The 20523-nt window shown below is 40.0% G+C and overlaps 3 protein-coding genes across 5 annotated transcripts; 1 reads left to right on the top strand and 2 right to left on the bottom strand.

Moving 5' to 3' along the window:
• Positions 1-1524: 1524 nt before the first annotated feature.
• Positions 1525-8657, bottom strand: gna13b (guanine nucleotide binding protein (G protein), alpha 13b). Its single transcript, XM_049745688.2, has 5 exons — positions 8335-8657; positions 6709-6938; positions 5523-5573; positions 4797-4997; positions 1525-3919 (listed from the first exon to the last, which is right to left on the bottom strand). The coding sequence occupies exons 1-5, from the start codon at positions 8615-8617 to the stop codon at positions 3548-3550; spliced, it is 1137 nt and encodes a 378-aa protein (XP_049601645.1). The 5' UTR covers positions 8618-8657; the 3' UTR covers positions 1525-3547.
• A 615-nt stretch (positions 8658-9272) lies between these two features.
• Positions 9273-14272, top strand: rgs9a (regulator of G protein signaling 9a). 2 transcript variants are annotated; one of them, XM_049745682.2, is made up of 17 exons: positions 9273-9562; positions 9660-9773; positions 10000-10096; positions 10577-10627; positions 10700-10806; positions 11312-11363; positions 11438-11496; positions 11751-11827; positions 11904-11985; positions 12060-12122; positions 12479-12508; positions 12600-12661; positions 12820-12933; positions 13004-13119; positions 13234-13321; positions 13389-13610; positions 13729-14272. In XM_049745682.2, the coding sequence occupies exons 2-17, from the start codon at positions 9708-9710 to the stop codon at positions 13883-13885; spliced, it is 1443 nt and encodes a 480-aa protein (XP_049601639.1). In that variant the 5' UTR covers positions 9273-9562; positions 9660-9707; the 3' UTR covers positions 13886-14272. The 2 variants fall into 2 exon arrangements, with proteins under 2 accessions (XP_049601639.1, XP_049601638.1); XM_049745681.2 differs by lacking the exon at positions 9273-9562 and having other exon boundaries at positions 9582-9773.
• cog1 (component of oligomeric golgi complex 1) lies at positions 14148-20230 on the bottom strand. 2 transcript variants are annotated; one of them, XM_049745676.2, is made up of 16 exons: positions 19760-20230; positions 19004-19245; positions 18741-18922; positions 18177-18347; positions 17908-18064; positions 17627-17837; positions 17223-17559; positions 16524-16978; positions 16224-16370; positions 15993-16151; positions 15795-15919; positions 15545-15653; positions 15348-15457; positions 15194-15275; positions 15048-15071; positions 14413-14558 (listed from the first exon to the last, which is right to left on the bottom strand). In XM_049745676.2, exons 1-15 carry the CDS (start codon positions 20063-20065, stop codon positions 15063-15065), a joined length of 2802 nt encoding a protein of 933 aa, XP_049601633.1. In that variant the 5' UTR covers positions 20066-20230; the 3' UTR covers positions 14413-14558; positions 15048-15062. The 2 variants fall into 2 exon arrangements, with proteins under 2 accessions (XP_049601632.1, XP_049601633.1); XM_049745675.1 differs by lacking the exon at positions 15048-15071 and having other exon boundaries at positions 14148-14558.
• Positions 20231-20523: the final 293 nt, after the last annotated feature.

Genomic DNA, 20523 nt, shown 5'->3' with positions numbered 1-20523 from the left:
CCGTGTGATTCCCTCGTTAAGTGCAGGTGCGTGAAAACTTTTAGCTCCTTTTGACTGTGAAAGAGGCTAAAAGTTTTCACGCACCTGCGCTTAACGAGGGTAACCTGGAAAACATATTGGAACGTGGCCCCGAGGACTAGAGCTTGACACTTGTGACCTTTGACCATGATATTTCTCTAATAAAGTGGCCTGCTATTAGGTACACTTGAAAATGGCGGTGTACCTAATGGAGTGTCCGTGTGATTCCCTCGTTAAGTGCAGGTGCGTGAAAACTTTTAGCTCCTTTTGACTGTGAAAGAGGCTAAAAGTTTTCACGCACCTGCGCTTAACGAGGGTAACCTGGAAAACGTATTGGAACACGGCCCCGAGGACTAGAGCTTGACACCCGTGACCTTTGACCATGATATTTCCCCAATAAAGTGGCCTGTTATTAGGTACACTTGAAAATGGCGATGTACCTAATGGAGTGTCCGTGTGATTACCTCGTTAAGTGCAGGTGCGTGAAAACTTTTAGCTCCTTTTGACCGTGAAAGTGGCTAAAACTTTTCACGCAGGTGCACTTAACGAGGGTAACTTGGAAAACATATTGGAGCGCGGCCCCGAGGACTAGAGCTTGACACCTGTGACCTTTGACCATGATGTTTCCCCAATAAAGTGGCCTGTTATTAGGTACACTTGAAAATGGCGGTGTACCTAATGGAGTGTCCGTGTGATTACCTCGTTAAGTGCAGGTGCGTGAAAACTTTTAGCTCCTTTTGACCGTGAAAGTGGCTAAAACTTTTCACGCAGGTGCACTTAACGAGGGTAACTTGGAAAACATATTGGAACGCGGCCCCGAGGACTAGAGCTTGACACCTGTGACCTTTGACCATGATATTTCCCTAATAAAGTGGCCTGTTATTAGGTACACTTGAAAATTGATGTGTAATTGGTCCACTTAACTGGAATGCACATGACTAGTACAAAACAGTGCCGACGGCCAGGGCAGGTCGAAATAGCTGACTGGTTAATGGCGCGGGCTCTTGCTTGGTAAGGTCTTGGTTCGATCCCAAGTGTAACTGTATACTTGAATATACTTTTAGAATTGGAACCTCGCTTTGTGTAAGCGTCCGCATATGCAAACAAATAGTACTTATGTGTAAATACATAGGGTGGCTCTGCCCCAAAATTGGAGGATCAAACCAATGGATCACGCCCACTACCTCGGGGTGGGTTCGTTCTTTTTTTAGTGCATGACTTCAACCAGTAGGTGTCAGTAATGCGCATTGAAGCTGGTGCCACCTCGTCGTAAAACAAAACAAAGAAAATGACGTAACTTCCCGTTCTCGAACTGAACGGATTTGTGAGTGAACGAGTCAGTGAATGGGTAATTTGAATTTCCAGTTCATCGCGAGAACGGATCAGTGAGGGCACGAATCTTCCAAATGTAATGGATACATGATTTGAATTATTTGACAATATGCGGCCACATTTGGTGAGGTGTGGATGAAAATTTGGATGACAGAATGACAACAGACACTGGCACAGGATGATACAAATTTTAACGGTGAAACAGCGGCACCTTGGTTCACAATGAAATAGAAGATATTTCAATTAAAATCCTAACATAACTGTTATTGACTCATCATTTTCATCAAGTGGCACCTTCAAACTAAACTTCAAGTGCCAACAAAGTGTTGGCTAAGACATAACAAAAACATATTTACAAGGTGGATGGTTGTCAGGCTTTGAGAAAAGAAAAAATAATCCTGGCTTGAAGCCTTTTGTTTGCAATTTAAGATGCATGTAAAAGGGGGGGGGGGGGGGGGGGGTTCAGCAAAAAAATTACCAATGATCAAACAACAAAGATGCCAGCCCCTCTGGAATTTGAATCTATTTTTAAATAATTATTTCTTCACACAAGATAACTTGACCTCAATTCTCAGTACCAGTACAACAATGTTCCAAGCTGCATCTTTGTGCATTGTATTTTCACAAACATTTTTAGATGTCAACATTCATGCAAAGAAAGATTTATGTTTCAGTCTGGAACACAAACAAATTATTGACTAATCAATCATATTTTCAAATGATGTGCATTATTTTCTTGATCACGTCATTTGTTTCGAACTAGTCACAGTGGAACCCCCAAATTTCTAAAATAACCAAAATATTTGGGGAACATGCATTAAAAGTCACACAAAACCTCAGTTGATTAAAACTTTTACGATGGTGGTCGTTTCAACTCGGGCTGGATTTTTGACAAGTTTACGAATTAGAATGAATTGCGTTTGACTTTGGAGGTTCCACTTCATTTCAAACTGACCCAAGATGCAAACTTGAGTCTTGGATGTTCACATACAATGTGGGAATTTTACCTTCATCCAGTTGCAGAGCACTTTAAACCAGCATCTAGCTGTCTAGTTTAAGGCCATAGTAAAAAAAAAAAAAAAAAAGGCCACCATTTCAAGGTCAGACAGACGTTGAAAAGATGAGCTCATCATCTGCTAAGGAAAAGAGGTCATGTGACCCAAGGCATACAAATTTGTATATTACAGACAACCCAAAAACGTGGGCCTTGGTCCTGAAATGTCATGTCACATTGGTCCCCAAAAAAAAACCCATAACCAGTATTTCACTGCATGACTTGACTATGTGCACATTAAGTGGCCAACAATCCAAAAACATACTAATATCAGGGTGAATGCAAAGGATGAACTTTTGTTTACACAAGGAAAAAAAAAAACACAACTGGAGGCATGAGAAACGGTTGGCTTCAAATCAGAATGAAGTGGTTCACAAAGTGCCCTGAGAAACAGCAAAATCAGGAAAAACAAATCTGCACTGGACAGTTTGACAAGTGGTTGTGTCTGCGCTGTTTCAACAGAAGCCCACGCCGCTCCAACAGCAGTTACAAATCCAAAGTGTAAACTCTATATATTATAAGTTAACGCAAAATGCATAGATACATACATATATGTGTGTGGGTGTTAGGAAAAGGAACTTAAATGGTTAGAAGCTACGCTACTGAAGATTGTGGCTTGAATGTTGAATTTGAATTTCCTGTTCGTCAAAAATCTTCCGACCAGCCCATATGATGCAATCAAGTGGCGTCAGAAAGCAGACTCATCGTGGAAATAAATGGCGGTTCTGAAAAGACGAGCGAGACGCCCTCGGTGGCCGGGATAACACCAAACAAGGCCTTTCCCTTTCGACAGTGCTCAAAGCAGCATAGGAACAAAAAAAAAAAAAAGCAGCACAGTGTGAGAATTTGAGCGGAAATAAAGAGAGGCATCAGAGAGGGTTAAAGGTCATTTACAGTAGTTGGAAGGGCAAGTGGGCAGTCACAGTGAATCTGCTGAATAAGGCAAAGAAGAAGGCAAAAGGGATTCTTGGTAGTAGTAGTGGCTTTGATTCAGTTTATAAGAAAGGGAGGGGGCACTGTCAAGAAAGGAGGAGGGATGGGTGGAGGGAGATGGACGGACGGGGGGGTGAAGGAAGATCTTCCTCTGGTCCATGTTAAGAAGTGGTGAGCACCCGTCCATCTCTCCTCCTCTCCCTCCTCCCTTCACTGCAGCATCAGCTGCTTGAGGTTGTCATGCAGGATGGTGTCCTTAACGTCGCGGAAGACCAGGCGGATGTTCTCAGTGTTGATAGCGGTGGTGAAGTGGTGGTATAAAGGCTTCTGCTGCTGCTCTCGCCGCTTTTTGCGAAAACACTCCACCAAGAAGGCCTGGACGTCCGCCAGGCTTTTGGGGTCGCCCGAGTACTCGCCAAAGTAGTCTTTGATGGATACCTGCTTGACCTTTTCCTCCAGCAGGTCCGTCTTGTTCAAGAATAAGATGATGGAGACGTTGATGAACACTCGGTTGTTGACGATGGTCTCGAAGATGTTGAGGGACTCGCTCAGACGGTTGGTTTGCCTGTCTTCCATCAAGACCTGGAGGAGTGAGCATGCGTGATACATACGTGAGGTTGATGGAAAGTTATGTGTTCGGTACCCGCGATAACAATGATTCACAACAGTTTATGTCTACTCGAACGATTCCCTCATATCCCTCAGAAAAAAATTAATAATGGCAAGATAAAAAAAACAAAAAAACAAAGTGCTGACATTTTGCTGATATTAGCGCTGCGAGAAATGGGAGATGTTGACTTTTCATGCTCAGCTTTATTTGGTATTGATTCAAAACATGACCTAAATGTGAAATGTTGGCCAATGACTAATTAGGATTGATTTCTTTTAGCTACAGTTAATTCAACCAAACGGACACTGATTGATACGCGTTGCATCAAAAAAAAAAAAAAAAAAAAAAAAAAAAAAAAAAAAAAAAAAACATGCACTGTCAAAATCCGTCAAATTCAGTTTCAAAGTACTTAAAGGATTTCCTTCTTATTTAAAAAAAAAAAAAAGTGCTGGAATATATAAATAGCTAGAATAGAATAGCTCTATTGTCTAAACAGTTCAACGTTAAGGGTCTGTAAATTAGCATGCATGCTTTGCCACAGCCTTTTGTTTGCACTTTTCTGTTCACACACTACGAACAAGTTCCCGGAACTACAAGTCTATTACGTGACTTGTTCTCTAAAACCAGGCTAGCTGAGAAACTGCACCCTTGAATTTTAATTCCCTATGTTCATTCGAGTCAAGATCCAGTTGTTAAGTCTCATTTTGGAATCAGGAGTCTTCATTCAAGCTTTTCCAGAATGATAAACAATTCACAGTAATTGCCATATCCGAAAAGCGCCTTGCCAAACAACATATTGAAAAAAATATTGAACAGGAGGGATCCGAACAGTACAAATAGTTTACTCACCTGATCATATTCTGAGGAGGAGACAAGAAAAAGGATGGACGTGACGGAATCGAAGCATTCGAACCAGCGCCGCCTCTCTGAACGCTGACCTCCTACATCCACCATTTTGAAAGGCACATTCTTAATCTCAAAGTCGTACTCGTGGATGCCCTTGGTGGGCTTTCGGGCCAAGAGGATGTCCTGCTGGCTAGGGAGGTAGTCCTGAAAGGAGGAAAAATCAAATTTAATTTTTCCGGGTCCATCTGTAATGGCTGATGACCAGATGTGGTGCTTTCACTGCTTATATTGTTTTGCTGATGTCAACCATTTAAAACTCAGCATTCCTGAAATACCACAGAGAATAAACAATTGCGGGTGTTACATTCCAGACATGACTCATCATTAGCAAAGAGCATACTGATATCTGGAGATCCACAATCCAACTATTCATCAATTCTTGCTTTCGAAACCTGCTTTCAAAACAAGCGGTGGTCAAAATGAATTACCATGATGACAGCAGTTATTTTTTTCTGTTCGTTTTGAAGCAGACTTAAGTCATTTGCCAGACATTAATTGAACTAATTAACAACCTATAAACAAATTGTAAAGTAAATCGTCAAGAAAACTTGCATCTTAGCTTGAGAAAATCCTATATAGATTTTTTTATAGATATTTTTTCGAACAATATTATGCCATCTTTAGGTACACTGGTAAGTGACATTCTTTTGATAGACCTCTGAGACTTACCGACTGTCCAAGCTTTTCCAAATTGTCCAGGAAATACCTGACTGACTCCCCCTGAGAGACAGAGATGGGGGGGAAAAAAAACAATAAGTAAAATCTTCACAATCTCCATTGATATTATACTATAAAAGTGAACATGATCTTTTTGTGGATGAAGGACAAGTGAGAGAAAGTTAAAAATAAAAAAATAAAGGACAAATTGAGGCAACTGGAAGCCAAAACAGGCACAAACAAAATCTTCTCGAAGATCCAGCCACAACTAAAACGTTGGCTTGTTAATCATTCGTTTTCCCACAATGCTCTCGTCAATTTACCCTCGCGCTCATTAATGCTCATTGTTTAACCACACAAGCAGCGAGCTATGCTAACACACCAAAAAGCGGAAAAACTGGCGAAGGCCAAATATTGGTTCTTAGGGCTGCAATATTTTTCTTTTTTGTTTCTTTAATTAAAAACAATTTTGAGTCACGCATATTTCTTTTAACCAATTTTTGTAGTCATCACAACCAAGTTGGTCAACTTTTTTTGGCCCAGCCCTAATAGATTGATTCCCTAAACTTTTGTGAATGATAAATGTAGTTTTAATTTATTGCTTCTATACAAACCCTAGTTTTTATTTAATTCATTTTTGTAACTTTTTTTTGTTTTCATTTTGGTTAACTATAATAATCTTGCTTACAGATGAATATTGATACAGATGCAAACTGATTTTACTGCATGAAAAATTGTTGGTAGATCACCAAAAAACTTAGAGAAAGAACATTTTGGTAGGTTTGAGGATGGGATGGGATGGGAAGAAAGACAGCAGTCAAAAAATGGCTCCCCTTCATTGACTTTCCTGTGTAGATCTCTGTTCACACCCCAGCTGCAGCTCTGCTCTATCAAATATAAGGAAGAGGCTTTATCTGTTACTGTCAAAGCTTGTCTGTACACTCCAAGATCACAAAAAAAAAAAAAAAAACGTGCCGCAAAGTGAGCCATTTTAAATTAATTCGAATTAATATAAAGTCTAGCCCAACAACATGGAAAAAGCCCGGCTTTATTCAAGTGGCGCCATCTTGGCAGAAGTTTTTTTTTTTTTTGTAGCAGAGCACTGCATTTTAGTTTTTTTCTTACGTTATGGGGATTTTTTTTCAAACTGAAATAGAAAGATCATGAATTTACAGGAAATTTGGGCTACGGTACTTACCAATTGAAATTCTCTGCGACGGTTATAAGCATTCTGGATTCCCTGGTCATCCCATAGGGCCTTAATTGATGGCAAGTAATGTTGAAAAACTTTGGGTTGCACCATACCGTGGCCGTGGGCCATCATAGATCGAGTGTCAAACGCCATCAACACATCTCCATGGCGTTGATTGGACAAGTTGCCCCAAGGAATGTGAAGTTTCTCTCGAGCATCCACCAAAACTCGAATACCTGGAATGATAAAACACGTATTTAATTCTCATGTGCTTTATTGCTAGATGCACTGAAAAAATGACACAGCGGAACGTCACTTTTATTCGTGTCCGACTGTGGGACATTTAGAAATGGCTGCCGCGTTTGCCGTTATTTTCAGATCGTTTGTTTGTGGGTTTTCTGCAGTTTCGGTTTTGTCTTTTTTTAAATGCGGTTTCTGTGTGTCAACGGTGAATCAGACAACAGTGCAAATGGAGGTCCTACCAAATTCATGAGGGACACTGACATTAAATTTCCTGTTTGGTGTAAACATCATCAACCGTGTCATTTCCCCTTCACGCTGAGCGGGCCTTTCCACCCTCTCAAATAACACTTCCCTATTTGCTCAGATTCACAGTAAAGTAAGTTACTTTTACCAACGATCAAGATAATAATAATAATGAATGTATTGACTAGTTTTACAAAATTTGTCACAAGAGTTTGTATTTAATTTAAGTCAATAAAAGTCAATGATTCACTCAGGTGGCTTATGTTAGCGTAGCAGTGTCCACATTATCATAATCAATTAACTGCACATCCGATATAATGCAGTCTTATTAAAACATAATTTTCACGGCCAGATGTTTTGTCCGATTTCATGAAGACGTCAGACATGGGAAGATGTCAACCACACCTTAGTGACTGGAGATTGGTGATCTTAACTTTTATGTAGTTTATTTATCCCTCCAGCTTGTGAGTTCAATATTTAAGTGCAGTTAACATCCTGTGTTTCATGGAACATAAAATGTCTTTTAAAATTCTTGTAAGAAATATCATTTGTTTTTGTTTGTTGTTTTCAACATTAGAAAGGCACCTCAAAAAAATTACAATAAATCCCATTATTAAGGGAGGAAAAATGTCAATAGGATGCATTTCCACAACATCCCTTCCTTTTCTCATTCTTCATGCAAGGTTATTTAATAACTAATCATTTGAATGCACTGATTAATTGAGAACGTTTCCATCTGTATCTAGGAATCAATTCTTTATCCAGTCTGGTTTAAGTCCATATTGACGAATGTCGATAGTTTCAGTCATTGTATTAATGATGCTGTCATGCTATCTGCCCACGTTTGACAACCACAACCATCGTGATGTGTACCACACGACTAGAGAATGTAATTCTCTTGAGGGGGTCTTCAATGGAACGGACTCGGGTCACGGCTGGTCCTCCTCCCGAACCCACCGAACACAAATAACATGGGCGTTTCTTGTTTGCTCCTCGTCCCGGGAACAGAAGCGTAGCCCTGGTCATCTCAACGTGTAGTTAGCATAGCTACCAATTTCGCCATCAGTCCATGTTTACACTCGACATCAACTACAACATGTGGCAAGAAGATGAACAATAACTCGAATGAATTAGTCGGAGTCTTACCTTTAATAACATTGCTGTAAATAGTTGCTCTGAATTCTTCTTTGGCCCTCTGATTGAAGTCCTGCCCATGGATAATGCGCATCTGCTTGAGGAAAGTAGACTTACCGCTTTCGCCTGCTCCAAGTAAAAGGATTTTAACTAGCCTTTTAACATATGTTTTATCTCGAATAAGACATTTATCTATCTCTTTAGATTTCCGCAGCTGCTCTGCCTCGCCGCTAGTGAGGAGACAGTTTGGGAAACAGACAGATAAAACAGAGCGGGACGGAGGGAAGTCCGCCATCTTTGAAACACTTCATCGATGCACACAACGAGGAAGACTGAGTGCACAAGCTGCTTGCACTGCTGCGTTCAATGCCGTCGGAATCTCCATGTTCGCTCACAATACCACAATACAATCGGGATTTTTAGTGACAGGACGTCAATATTATATTAAACCATTTTGAAACTGTATTTTGAAAAAAAAACAATAACAATGTGCTATATATATATATATATAGAATGAATAGAATATATATATTATAGAATATATTAAGAATGACAAAAAATTGCTTTACCATCAAACGCATCAAACGCATATATATATATATATATATATATATATATATATATATATATATATATATATATGTGTGCGTTTGATGGTAAAGCAAAACGCATCAAACGCATATATATATATATATATATGTGCGTTTGATGGTAAAGCAATTTTTTGTCATTCTTAATATATTCTATAATATATATATTCTATTCATTCTATATATATATATATATATATATATATATATATATATAGCACATTGTTGTTGTTTTTTTCAAAATACAGTTTCAAAATGGTTTAATATAATATTGACGTCCTGTCAATAAAAATCCCGATTGTATTGTGGTATTGTGAGCGAACATGGAGATTCCGATGGCATTGAACGCAGCAGTGCAAGCAGACAAAAAATTGCTTTACCATCAAACGCATCAAACGCATATATATATGTGCGTTTGATGGTAAAGCAATTTTTTGTCATTCTTAATGCAATAAGTAAATCTCAGCACACTGACAGTAAAGATGCAAAAATTTTCCCCAATACACATTATGGTTTTTATAAATTGTATGAAACTATGCACTACGGCCCCACATTTGCAGTGTGCCACATGCATGGACTTCTTCATCTCCATCAGCATCAGGAATGTTCTAAGAAGCAGGAGGGATGAAGAGGCTTTCTGCGACTAATTGGTGGCTAAATCCTTCCTTGCCTTCTGTCTAACAATCCCCACACATCCCTACTCCATGCAAACACTTTAAGGCTACTTTCTTCTTGATTGTTGTGAAGTTTCCACATTGGTGTCAAGGAAAGTGATTTTCTTCATCAACGACAAATATGACGATCAGAACAGCCCGTCCAGACCGAGTGCAACATTTTCGACGTCTGCAGTGTCTGAAAAAGGTGAGTCATTTTTATTATCATTCATTGTCTCGGTTATTTATTCACTGCTTGAAATGTTTTTGTGTCATTTTTTATCGTTAGTGCCCCAAATTACAGTGAATCCACAAAACAAAAATATTTTCACAATAAATGGAATACATTTTACAAACTTGCTTCAACAAAAGAGATCTTTTTCCATGTAAATGATGTGTCTGGCTGATTTATTACCATTATATGTTATTTATAGTTGGATGCCATTGTGGTTGAGATGCAAGACCCCAAAAGTGGTCTTAAAGGTTCTGAACAAAAACTCAACGTCACCACCATTCCACATGTCATTGCCGGTAAGACACCAATGTAGAGAAGTAGAAATTAATTAAAAAATTGTAAATTAATTGCCTGTTTGATCATTATCAACATTTACATACACATTTGAATTTACATTTCAATTGAATGACAATTTATTTCTATCAGGCTGAAAAGGAGTAGGTGAGTGGGAAAAGCATAATAAATGCAATTCTGGGGAAATAATTGCATTTTAAAATGCATTTTAAAAAAGCTGAGAGTGAACACAAGCTGTCATGGATGTCTAAGCTCCTACAACAGACTATATAAAGAAGGCCTCAATTGGATGAGCATTGCACACTTCTTTAGAAGACAAACTAGGACTTTAATCTGGTCAGAGATCAGGAGTGGAAAAGGTCAACCTATCTGGATGGCCTCACATTGTTGTCTTAAAAGGATATATTTAGTACTTCCTGTAGATAAATTTATTCAATGCATTTTCTTTGCAATTGCTAAAATGATTATTGCTCTCCAAACAGGTAAAGACATCATTGCATGGATTACTAACAAGATGAAGATCACTGTAGAAGGTATATGTCATAAAAATATTTACAGTCTGTCATTTTAGAAATTTCACCTCATATCATTAATTTGTCTTGCAGAGGCCCAGACCTTTGGCACCATGTTAGTGGCCTATGGTTATATCTATGCCCTGGAGAACCACAAGAAATTGGTCATGTGCAATGACAACAGCCTTTATCGTTTTCAGGTAGAGAAAAAAAAAGAAGTTTGTGAGCTTGTAAAGCAGAATATGGATTTGTATGCAGAAATAGGCCATTACAAAGATACTTTTATGAACCAAACCAGTAGAATAAAAGAATATAATACTACCCGACTAGTTTGGTATTGATGCCAGTACTGATGCCTGCAGGCTAAAATTGATTGATAGCACGGACAGTTCCAGTTCACAAATCCCCAGTCAGTAACCTTTGCTGCTCCATTTACAATATTTGTAAATGTGTTGTGGAGTATGCGTATTTGATGCATTTAATGTATTTTAATTATTATTTTTGAATTTATTTATTTATAATTATTTAGCAGTCTGTTACAGTCCATGTATCTACTGTAGTTGACAGTCAAACAAACATGTCTACTTTATTGCAAAAAAAAAAAAAAAAAAGGGTTTATTTGAGCTACTTTTACCAAGAGTGTCAGTGCTAGTCAATTAGTATCTTACTGACTTCTCATTTTATTCTCCATGTTTACCATTCCAGACTCCATACTTTTGGCCTTCGCAAAAATGGGTTGCAGATGATACGGACTATGGTGATTATGACACTGAATATATATATACATATTTATATATATATACATACACCTGACTCTTTTTCATCTTTTAGCTATTTACCTGGCAAAGAGAAACATCCGCAAGCAAGGCATGCTGGAACCTTACGAACAGGTAAAAAACTTTGTCGTCCTTATTTAGGCATTAAAGAGTCCATTTTTGGTCTCATTGTAATCATGGCAACTTGATTTGTGAGTTATTTGATCTTCAAAAATTACAAAGTGGCCACTTGGACTTACTGCATGTCAAGAATTATTGCGCAAGCTTCTTATCTACTGTTCTTGACATTGTCATTTATGTGGTGGGTCTCTACAAAAAGCTAACATTTTTCAACTTTCTGCATTTGTTTTTTTTTTTTTAAAAAAAAGGCAGATTACAACCACCTACATAAATGGCTGTTCCACAAATGGGATTTTATCGTGATGCAGGCGACTGAGCAATACAAGTATGTGTTTCCATCTTCCGACTTATTTGGTTCAATTTGTTCATAGACAAATGTGAGAATTTATTTTCTTTGTTAGAGCTGGTAGAGAGCGAAAGAAGCCAGATCGTGTTGTGTTTGATTGCCAGGAGAGAGCTTACTGGATTGTGAACAGACCACCAGTGAGTGTCTCTATATGTGTTATATCATTTTACAAAATGTACTTTTTGTACAAATCCAATGTATTTGTGTCCAGCGTCGTACTCATAGCGCTTTGGATATTGGCCCAGATCGCCTTATTGATCCTAACACAGACGAGGTAACAGGTCAGTCTTCACTCACTCAGTTTTAAACTGTCACACCATTTGTGCTCACACTAATTTATTCACTTTGTTTTCTTTCAGGTTTCCTAATTTGATGATAAAAGTGTGACAGTTTTCTGTGTTCTAATTTAGCGACCATCGTGTGTATTCCTAACGATGTAGAAGTCATTCAGTTCTCAAAATACCGTATTTTCCGCACTATAAGGCGCACTGTCAGCTTTGACAAAATTGGAGGTTTTTAGGTGCGCCTTATAGTGCGGAAAATACGGTAGTAGTTTTTGTCATTACTCAAAACACTGTGTTTCATCAGAGAACAAATTAAAACAAAGGTTTCCCTTTGTGTTTCTTTCAGAAAATCACATTTGACCAATACAGACGCATGGTAAGAAGTGGCTGTCAAACATTGACGCAAAAATTTTGTGTCTCTGCTATAGTTTGTCAAACGCCAAATGAAATTTTGTCTTTTACTCCAGAACATCTTCTACCAACAAGCCATCATGAGGTCAAAAGTCAAATCCAGTGTGTCGCTTGGGGCGTAAGTTGAAATTGATTATATTGGAAGTACCCTATAAGTTTTAATTACATCCCATCATTCCCGCCATCAGGAGACGGATTTGTTTATCGTTACAGTGCCATATATATATATATGATCAGTTTTTAAATGTACTCTTCCTAATAATTGTGTCCCAACAGATTAGTTAAGTATATTACAACCTACAAAAACCACGATCCCTTCCTGGCACCTTGCCTACCCAGCAACCCCTGGCAGACAGACAATGACTCTTACTGGAATCTCAATATGAGAAGGTCAGAGCAATACAAGATAAAAAAATAGATAAAAAAAGTGTAGAGATTCTCATGCATGTATTGTATACAGGGTTGATGTTCCGACAAAAATGCGAGTGGAGCGTTGGTCCTTCAGCTTGTTTGAATTACTGACTGATCTGCGAGGCAGGGACGACTTCAAGATCTTCCTAAAGAAGGAGTTTAGTGGTATGTTTTTGTTTCTTCAATATTATTTTCTGACTGAGTATTTTTCATTTGCTTCATGACTGTATTTCACCATTTTGGTCACGTTTGATTATGTATTACTCATAATTATTCTAGGGGAGAATTTAGCCTTCTGGGAAGCAGCTGAGGAGCTCAAGTGGGGAACTGCAGCTTCCATGTCAACCAAAGCTGAGAGCATCTTTAAGTAAGTCAAAAACATGCATTTTGGAAGGCAAATTAGACAACATAATTATTCTTTTCTTTTTTTCCAGGACCTTTCTGGCCCCTGGCGCCCCCCGGTGGATCAACATAGATGGCAGGACTATGGGTCTGACAGTGAAAGGCCTGGACCATCCTCACCGCTATGTGCTGGAGGCTGCACAAACACATGTCTTCTTGCTCATGAAAAAAGATACTTTCTTCCGTTACCTCAAGTCACCAGTGTACAAGGACATTCAGAAGAAGGCATTGAACCCTGAGCCTCATAACTTCAGGTTAGTGATGAATCACATTCAGTTTCATCTTACCTGGAGTTGAACAGAAACCTTGAGCATGTCAAGAAGAATATCATCCAGTTCAAAAAGTCAGTATCTTGTTTCTCTGTCATTGTAGTCAAGCCCAGTTGGAGCAAAACGCTCAGAACCGAAGCCCAGGTATCCATCCCATCATCCTTTGGAAACAAGAAGAAGAGGAAAATGCAAAGGCTGCTGCTGCCTCTGCCCCTGTCGATGTCAAAGCCATGATGAGTAAAATTGACAGAAAGAAGTAAAAGTTTGTTGCACGAGTAGAACGGATACATAAATCATTTCTATTTTATTCTAAGACATAAGCTTATTTGTAGCTGCCTATTTAGTTGGACAACACATCTGGTGTTGTAGAAATAAATGCTACATTTAATCTATCAATCCCGTCAAATATTTTTGGTCTGTTTTAAGGTACGTATTCTTGGTAGTATACATATATATATAAATATATATATATATATTAAGTCACATGGTGGAAGTTTGGAAAATATTTATACAACTCAAAGATTCAGTCCAAAGTTTTATTCTAAACATAATTTTGAAAATTATAAGATAAGCGGTTCAGATAATGGATGCATGGATGGAAAGGTTGCAGCGAACAAAAATCCCCATATGTTCTATCTCCAAAAATTACAGTTTGACATAAATAAAAATCATTTTCATACAGAAATTTGTCCTTTGTTCAAATGTGCTGTTTGGTTATTCAGAGTGCCCCAAAAAAAGGAGTATAGAACCCTAATTAGCAAATAGACTTGATGGTGACGACAAAAAATGTGTACGTTATTATTTGGTCATGCCAGATAGCCAACCGAGTTTAAATAAAGATTGAGAGTTTGTGTCTTCTTCTTCTGCCATCTGTCGGAAGAGGCTGCCCGGCTGGAAGCTTTCCAGACTGTCTGCTGAGGATGATGGAATAGGCTGCAATGGAAAGTAAATAAATAAATAAACGTTGAAATGTACATCAATTTGAACAAAATGCAATATAACCCTAATTGCAGTGATTTTAGTAGAATAAAAACAAATCCCTTTCAGCCTTCTCATCCTAACTGTTGCAAACTGTATCATAATTGCACTTGAATTAAATCATTTACTGTTTCGCTTTATAAATAACATCATCTCATACCATGAATCTAGGTGAGTTGGATTGGATGTAATCAATTCATACAACGTTTTTTTTGTAAACCAGTCCAGGTACTTGATTAAGTATGACAGCAGATCATTTTGACCGTGGCTTAGGTTTTGCCAACGAGTATGAAAAGATTAGTAATTCCTTCATTTTCATTCAATCAATCACAATTAATTTCCAATGGCATGATGAAACTCTGCAAATGCACCAAAATGATGAAAAAAAAAAAAGCCCCTTGACTAATACTGCAACCAAACAAGCAAACACACTGATGAACTTGCCTGGCTTTCTCGCACTCAAAATGTCTGGGAAAATTGAACAAACCACATTTAAGCGGGATTAAACACAACAATAAAAAAATGGCAAAAAATGAAGGCTAACCATATTTGACAATTTTCCACATTCGAGAACAGAAAACGGTACTCACCAGCTGGTGTGGTTCATTGGAGCCTTTGACGGTTGACTTCGACTTGCGCCTATCAGACATGCTGATGGGCAACAACCCAAACCTGTGGGTGGCCAAAACCATTGTCAAATTAATTATTATAACTACAGGTACAAATCATTCTAAATGTTCAAACCTGATTTGAGTGTTGGACATTGGAAGGATGTTGTAAGGCTCCTGAGTGTTGAGACTGCTGCTTCTCGGAGTAAACTGCTTTTCTGAGCCAGTCACCAGTCCAAACAGTACCTGAAAGACAACATTCAGGGGAAAGCAATAACTTTCAAGCCACCCTTTTGCTACATGTTTATTGATGAAAAGTTTCAAGTATGGTACCGATGTTCTTTGGGAGAGACGATTAAGGTTTGCATTCAGTGGCGGTGTGAACACATCCAGGTCAAAAGGGTCAATGTGACTCTCCAACCAATCACAAACTTCCTGCATCCTGAAAGACAACACCAAACTTTCTTTATACGTTTGACCCATGTTAGCATTCATGTAATTATGTTTGACCTTTTTTAATTCACTTGGATCTTTTCAAATATTTCTTGTTTTAGTCATGACAACAACTACTTGACAATATTACCTGGGATCTTGATGGAATTTGGCGGTCTTGTCTTCTTCCATATTGGCAGACAAAGTAGTGTTAAGATAACGGAGGTCAAACATCATCTGCAATGCTCTGTTCTGAGTCACTGGAAACGCTCCTTCCTGAAATCAGACAAATTATGCTTTCAAATTCGAATTCTATGATCATTTGAAGAGGTTTGTTTGTGGGAGTCACCCTGGGTACTCTCTGTGTGAGGCTTTGGTAGTGCTTCAAAGTTTGATCCAGACAGTCTTGCAGAAGCTCCTGCAAGGTGGGTTGTGGCAGTGCGTGACCTCCGACCTTGTTCACTTCAACACACAGCTCAAAGAGCAGCGACTGGACAAACATTGATGCCTGCAAAAGGTGTAAACGTCTTGTGAGAATTTTAAATCCAATGGTTTCAAATGAATTGAAGGTGAAGCTGACCTGGACAGGAAGACGAATTTTGGATGTAACATTGCTCCCTGACTCGGCCTCCTCTTGGATCTCGAAATCTTCCCAGTTTGTCGCATTTGTTAAGATGGCACCGGCGGTATCTGCATGAAGAGCTGTACGAAACTTCTCCAGCAACCTCTGAGAAGTCACAGGATAACATTTTAATCCTATTTTCACAATTTGAGGCAATCAACAAGAACAAGAAAACTCTTCAAGCCGCAAGATCATGAGCTTGATACGTGGAAAAAAACAACAGACAACTAAAAAGGACAATTTTTGATAAATGCTGACTTTTGAGAGAGTTGAGCTCCAGACGTGGTAGGCCTCCATGCTGCAGTTGAGAAGCTCCTCTTTCAGTTTTGCCCACTTGGCCTGAGCAGCGCTGACCTGTGGGGCTGCCCTCGTTTTGCCCAATTTCTTGCTCTGCCTCGGGGTCACTTTGGCTGTGACCTCACAGCCACTCTGTTGTCCCAATATGCAGTGCTTCAAATTGGGGCACAGCTCCCCCATAGAGTGACACAACCTTGCCATGAAAAGGACTGAATTCAGTCTGGCTGGGCTGGGCTCTGGCGAAACTGTAGTTAATTCAGAACGGACGGCAGAGAGAATGTGGTGAACGCAGGTCAGGCAACCATCTCGTAAAGCCTCCTCCACTGCCGGCGTGTCGGTGAAGCGGTTGAAGGAGGATGCTGACGAGCCCTCTGTAGGTCCTGATGATGAAATTGGAACTGACAGGGCGTCTGGGCCTGTAGAGGAGTACGATTTTTTTTTTTATTTTAACCTCGATATATCCAGGCAAGATCATTTCGACAACATTGAAATGATCGGATCTCCAGCAAATTCTGCAGGAATCCAATAAAGACGCTGATCATTTCAAATAGGGAAACACCCAAAAAATAAATTGAATTTCTCCCTGTGAGATTGTGTGTTTGAAATATGAACGCAACAAGAAAAAAAAAAAGTAGAAAGACTGATTTCAGCCACACCAACCTGACTCCTTGGACGGAAGGTAGTGTTGGAGATCATCAAGCCGCGTTTTCAGCTTAGTGTCCAGAGAAGAGCAAAAGTTTTGAACGCAGGGTGTCAGGGCCTGGGTCTTCATGGCCAAACCGCTTCTTTGCTGCTGTTCCCCTCTCTGGGCCACGCTGACCCAACCTGCATCACTCGGCAGGTCTCCCGGAGACTCCGACCACAAATAGGAAGACACGTCTACTTCAAACTGGGCCTCCCGGCTATTGGCTGTCTGTCCCTCAAGATCCCTCACAGCTGAGGTAAGGAGCTGCACCGAGCTTGTTGAGATGTCTTCGGTTTCTTCCTTGGTTATAGCCTGGTGGACCATGAATGCATACAATTAAATTAGACATATCGAATCTTTAATCATTGTGAACGCTAACCTGCAAGCGTTGAAGGAAGAGCTGTTGAAGGAAGTCATCCCAGATGGCCAGACGGCATTCGAGCAGCCGCTGGCATACTGTGTTCCAATGTTGACTGATGGAATCAGCGGAGAGGAGGTCCCAAACAGCATCTCTAATACCTGCCAGTCCCTTCAGACTCTTCACATAGACCAGAAGGCTACCAACCCCATGGCAGATGTCCTCCTTACATCTGAAAGCAAGACTCGTGATGAGAAGATTTCTTCTGGCTTATTTCTTTCTTGTGATAAATTGACACTTACGTATTGATCCACTGCTGTAAGGTGTCCTGCAGCTGCTCTCTTTGGATTGGCTGGGCGAGCGTGCGAAGCGTGGGCTGGAACTCCGTGACAGAGGGGGGCAGGTACTTAAACCAGCTGCCTGTACTTGTGTCGTCCTGAAGCACGTTCTTATCTTTAGCTGAAGAGAGAGTGACGGAATTTAGAATTCAGATTTCAGCAGGTGTATTTCCATTGAATGGCGACAACATGTAGTACTTTAGTGATCCTAAATGTATATAAATATTACTTACCTGGAGATGACGTGACATTTTCCAGGATGGAAAACAAAAGGCCACAGCTGAGGGTTTCCTCCCCAGGCCTGGGCCCCCCCTCAGGGTGCATGTAGAAAACAGCATATGCTTGGAACAAAGTGGTCACCAGCAGTTCTACGAGGCTGCACACTTGAGCCTTGATACCCGCACCTGACACAAAAAAAATATAGTAAATATTGTATTTATTCTAATTATCGCCCAGGACGATAATGTCCAACACGTCATGCGCACGTCATGTTATCGCGATCGTTTTTAGCAGCTTGGGCGATAATTAGAGGTATCAATGTTTTTTTATTTATGTCATCGCTAACACACACTGGGCGATTATTAGAATTATGGGTGATAATTAGAATAAATACGGTAGATATATTCTGATGTGTGTAGGATGAATCACGTGTGTTAAGCCAAATCTGAAATCATGAATTCATTTCAATTCATCGCCCGGCCCGTTGTTGTTCCGACTTGGAAGCTAAGTATGATTTCAACATTTAAGCGTGATGTATTTTGTGTATCCTGGCATGCATGCTGTTTGTGTTACGCTACCATGTTGGGGCTGGTTGAGCAACTGATGGATGGAGGCTTTTCGTGCTAACAAGAAATCAGCAAGTCCCTGGCGCGGGGAGCTGTCCTCCAGCAGCATGGTGGACAGGAGGGCCTCGGCAATGGCCTGGTCAGACACTGCACGACCCCGCAACAGAGACTTGCTGTCTAAAAGGATGGTGGACCTGGAAAACAATGAAAAAACTTCAATGGACTCTACTGCCTTTGTGTCACTATGAAGGTAAACCAAAAAAAGCAGCAAGTACCTGAAGTGACCAGTTGTGGCAACTTGGCGGACAAGGATAGGGAAGCGGGTCAGGGCAGGATTGTAATGACCCCCTGTGCCGCCTTCCAACTGAAGGAGACCGTGCAGACGACAACACAGCAGGTAGAGACGAGTTGCCTGAAGGTACTGGGAGGCCTCCATGGCGCTCCAGATGCGCTCGGGAATCTCCAATAGAAGCTTAATCTGAGAGGCCATAGTGTAAAAACTGTCCTGCCACTGCCTCTATTAAACAAAGACACAAATATGGATGCATTTTGTCAGCATAATTAACTCGTGTGGTTTAAACCCTTTTCATTTTTCGCAGTCTTCTTATTTTTTCAAACTTTACTGCATAATAAAATATGCATTTTGGCAGAAAACTGTCCAAGCAAGTTCAAAACAAAGGAAAACCTTCGATACAGTCCCATTCAAGAGCAGTTATTTGATTTTTAATATGGCAAACTGCATTGATTGCACAATCAATTGTCATGTCGTAGCTCTCACTTGCATACCCAAGTAAAGATTAAATATATAAAATAATCGTTCTACTGGAGCTCATTAGTCTCATTACAAACTTGGATAATTCCGTCCAGATTGCCCTACTGGACAAAATTGCAGTTTCCACGCCGAGTGTATCACACCACATAATCAGTGTATACATTCAAATGATGTCTATACTTCAGAATGATCGTTTAGAAAAGAAATGTTTAGGTGCGGCAAACAAAAAAAAAACTGTGGAACACTAGGTTTGGTTTACCTCTGGAATGTTGCTGCTGATGCAGACTTTGCCTTGCTTTAGTCGGTGGCAGTACTGATACATGTCTTGGATGGACTGGACAACACTCGCCGAGCTCTCCCTCATCTCTCCGATTGTGTCGGCGGCGTCAATCAGATCCCGGTAGCGCTCCCCCACCATCTGTCTGAGTTCCTCCCTTTTCTGCTCGATTTCCCCGCGGACTTTCCGCTCTATGCCGCGGATGTCTTCGGTGCTGTAACGCTCGAACAAGATCACCGGATCCGTGATCTCCGAAATCCGGAGAGACGATGCCGGTTCTTCAGACATTGCTTCTTCGAAACAACTTCTACAGTGACGGATAAACCGGAAGAGAAATAGCGTACACTTCCGATTTCCACGTTAGCATTTTTTTTAACGCTTTGTTTACTTAAGTCCTTTACAAATACTCACGCGTAACACTTGTGCCCTTCAATTGGGCGGGCCCGTCGAGGGTGTAAGGTGTCACATTATCCAAAGTGCGCATTAATGCACACTCAGCCGAAGTATATTACCCACAATTCATTGCTCGTGGGAAAGTGGTGACGTTTGGTAAAAATTCCTGTTCATGTGCCAAAATACGTCTTTTCAAATTTAAATGCCAAATTATACAATCTACATTCCCAATGATTTCATGATATCATAATTGTTACCTTCACTTTTGATGTAACCGATGCAGTTTGTTCCCGTGGCCTTGTCATACATTTGTAATCTTCTGCGCATGCGCCCATCATCGCGCAGGGGTCGCA

Source organism: Syngnathus scovelli, chromosome 16 (genome assembly GCF_024217435.2).
Source record: "Syngnathus scovelli strain Florida chromosome 16, RoL_Ssco_1.2, whole genome shotgun sequence".
NCBI lineage: Eukaryota > Metazoa > Chordata > Actinopteri > Syngnathiformes > Syngnathidae > Syngnathus > Syngnathus scovelli.
This window is presented reverse-complemented; position numbering and strand designations above follow the sequence as displayed.